Source organism: Sphaeroforma arctica, assembly GCF_001186125.1.
Source record: "Sphaeroforma arctica JP610 unplaced genomic scaffold supercont1.240, whole genome shotgun sequence".
Classification (NCBI taxonomy): Eukaryota; class Ichthyosporea; order Ichthyophonida; genus Sphaeroforma; species Sphaeroforma arctica.
This window is the reverse complement of record NW_014040318.1, coordinates 60624-64238: the sequence shown is the minus strand read 5'-3', so window position 1 is coordinate 64238 and position 3615 is coordinate 60624. Positions and strand designations below refer to the sequence as shown.

At 43.0% G+C, this 3615-nt stretch overlaps 1 protein-coding gene across 1 annotated transcript in view; it reads left to right on the top strand.

Moving 5' to 3' along the window:
• The window catches only part of SARC_04346 (hypothetical protein), a 14886-nt gene that overhangs the window by 8826 nt on the left and 2445 nt on the right, over positions 1-3615 (top strand). Inside the window, exons 8-11 of the mRNA XM_014301832.1 lie at positions 108-351; positions 831-1057; positions 1765-2005; positions 3198-3455. Coding sequence (XP_014157307.1) covers positions 108-351; positions 831-1057; positions 1765-2005; positions 3198-3455 — 970 coding nt within the window. The remainder of the gene's footprint in view (positions 1-107; positions 352-830; positions 1058-1764; positions 2006-3197; positions 3456-3615) is intronic.

Genomic DNA, 3615 nt, shown 5'->3' with positions numbered 1-3615 from the left:
TAGTACCTAATATTACTATATGTTATTGTTTGTTGTTATATATATATATATATATATATATATATATATATATATATATATATATATATATATATATATCCTAATAGGTGCGGAAAGGCCTGGACTACAAAACCAAGCGTCGAGGACGAGGCCCAGTCACTCGATCTTCTGTTTCTGACAGAACCGCTGCCGCAGGTACGGACGCTTCATCGCGTGTAGCGAGATACATTGTACAATTTCTGTCCCGGTCGCACCAAAGCAGTGCCACACCACGAACACGCACTGCTGCGTCTTTTGGATTGATACAGTGTGGGCTAGACTCGGAGAGAACCGCTGTGAATGCTGGGAGTGGTATGGCTCTGACTGAGGATGTATTCTTGGTCTATTTATATATGATTGCCTTGTTTGTATAACAGAATTGCCCTATTTGTATACGCTTGTCTTATGTGCGTTCTAGTGAAGTAAACACATTTAACTCGTGATGCACACGTCTGTGTTGTACTGTGTGTTGCTGTTTGTTTGTGTGTGATAGTGAGTTTCTCTGCCCCACTTTTCTTGTGTCTCAGTCTTCGAGTCTTTGAGTGGGGAGATCATATGAGGTATTCGCGAACATTGCGACCATTCCTTTTCATGCCACGTGAGGATAGGAATTAATATCTCAAGCCGATAGTTAGAGTCCCGAGAAGCTCTAGATGTATTGCTAAGTATATGGAACTCTCCATTGGTTTTCTTGTATTTAACGGTCAGGACGTATACGAATTTGTCGTATATTTTCACAGCAGGCACAATTTACAACTAAATGTTGACACAAATTCCCATGGCTGAAACAGGTATGCCTACGACTCACGAGCATAGGCGGAACATGCTCAAGTCCAATATGATCGAATGGAGTGGCCTGATCAAATACAGGGGCGCTCCCGTGTCCACTGTTGGCAATGGATGCGACTGGCCGTTTCATCTGCATCTGAGTGCGTCCTGGGGGAGATTCATGGCCCGTTACTTATACGCTACATGTCAGGCGATTGTGGAGGAGAGGAGACGAGATTCTAAAGAGAAGGTATCTCTAGAGCGCCATTACGTAACATGTGCGTGTGTTTATATTTTCCAGCTCAACTAGACTTGCAGTTCGAGGGAGGTTCCTGACCTTTACCTGTACACCACATGCCAGCCAAATGCGGAAGTGTAAATATGAAAACCTAATCGAAAGGTATATCTATATAGTACGTTGATGTGTCAAAGTGCGTGTGGGGTTGGACTAGTATGATTTTGTTTTCCACCTCTACTATATGTGCAGTATAGGGGGAACTTATTGTTTTGCTACTTGTGCACCACATGCCAGACGGTTGCTGATGATAGGCGACCAAATTCTATTGGGAAGGTATATCAGAGCTTACACGTGACAATATGTGGGGGCGGATATAGTATGTATACTCCATCCTCATTTGTGTGAGTTAAATTGGATTGTCTGTATGGTGTCAGACCGAAGATACGAGCATATGCGTACTCGTATCGGACTCGTTACCGATCAGCTATTACCAAGCAGCCGAGGTGTGCACGTTTGTACATTCAATAACTGTTTCCGTAGCTAGGATAAAGGCTTATGTACCATGAGCAAACAGACCCGCACATAGATATATATCTGTTCGAACAAATACATCTACATACGCTCTCTGTCCCATAAACACGCGCAAAGCATATTCGTACACGTCAGTAGGCGACCATTCATGGACGTGTGTAAACACATACAGTATAAATATGCATCAGATGCAACCACAGGAAAGCGACGAGGAAGAAGAATCTATTGAACTCGAAGCCTTCCGCCAAATTGCTGAGGAACTCGCAGCGGTGTCCCGAACTTCGGGGACGTCGCGAGTCAACTGCACCATAGCATTGGGCGCCCTGGTAGCGTGTGTCAAACAGAACTCGCGCGAATTGTATGCGTATGTCGACCGAGTGGTGGCTTCCTTTCTGTGCATGCTGGACTTGGAGTTGGACGGCGCCACAGGTATGTCTCTACGGTACATGTCGGTTGAATATATATGTGGCTCTCAGTAGTGCTAGTGAAATTGGTTTAGATGGTCTCTGGGCTAGACCTGGACTTAGACGACACTACAGTTATGTCTCTATTATACGTGTGGTTTTAATGTATACGTGGCTCATAGCAATCCTAGTTAAATTCTTACTGGTGGCCTCTGGTGTAGATCTGAATTTAGACGATATCACAGGTATGTCTTTATTTTATTTCCGTTTTATTAAATATGCGGCTCATAGCAGTCCTATTCTAACTGTTATGAATGGATTTTGGTAGTAGATTTGGAGTCAAACGATACCACAGGTATGTCTTCATTTGCACGGACAGGTCTTGTGTATATGTGGCTCATAGTAATGCTAGTGCATATGTAATTGATGGTTTCTGGTGTAGACCTGAAGTTTATCGGCACTACAGGTAGGTCTGTATTGCAAGTGCCAATCTGGTGTATATGTGACCTTTTGTTCTTATAGCTGTACTAATTATTTGTCACAAGCGGTGAATGGTGTAAATCTGCCGTTCAAGATCATCACAGTTTTGTCTCTAGAACGCGTACCAGGTTAGTGTGTATATGGCGTATAGTTTTTCTACTTTGTATGCAACTAGTAGTTTGGTGCCTAGGTCTGAGGTGAAAGCTACACTAATAACTCTCTGTTGTGAGCCACGACATTTAGTTCCTTCTCGTTCGTACTACCACATTCTATATTACTTTCGATTTGTCGTAGTACAAGCCATTATGTGATTAATGGAACCGTCTCGCACTGATTAAATAGTCGGTATATAATTATATGCGGATCAGATGATTAGATGAATTCGTGACAACAATTCACCGGCAATTGGCTCGTGCTAGAAGCCTGCGAAATTAGCATATGCTGTTGAGTTATCAAAAGACTTTGTGCGGGACTTCGATATTCTCCCCTTAGTTTTAGCCTGTATTTACAATAGGGAGACATCATTTTTCTTCGGTTAAAGAGTGTGTGGGTAGAAGAGACTCTCACTGTAATCCTCCGTCCCGATTGTACTACGACATAGCTGCTCTATAGCGCATGCGATAGTATGAGCATTTAATCCATCCGATATCTTTAAGTACATCTGTACACGAACGTATCGTTGAATCCGTTGACTGTTTCTTACCTACATTCTCACTCACGCCTCATATTATAAATAGATATCGAGGAGCGAAACAGAACCATCGCCGGCCCCGAACTTTCCTGGATCGTGACATCAGGGGGTGTCAATGATGTCAGTCCCTACAGACGTGTAGCCGCTATCCTCGGCTTGTGCGCCATTGGTCCTCGGTTGCGTTCTTCATCACACGCAATCTCAAGTACAGAGTTGAGCTTGAGATTAGTAGATGTGTTGGAGAACAGAGCCGACTTACTGGACCTAGATGCCGGTATTGGCTATGCGATAGCTGCTGGCCTAGGTGGGTGCCAATTCCGTTTTACGATTGACTCCATGATTGACTACATCATGTATGCACACACACATTCACACACTCAATCATGAATATATATATATATATATATATATATATATATATATATATATATAGTTGTGTGTGTGTGTAGTGTAGTGTGTGTGTG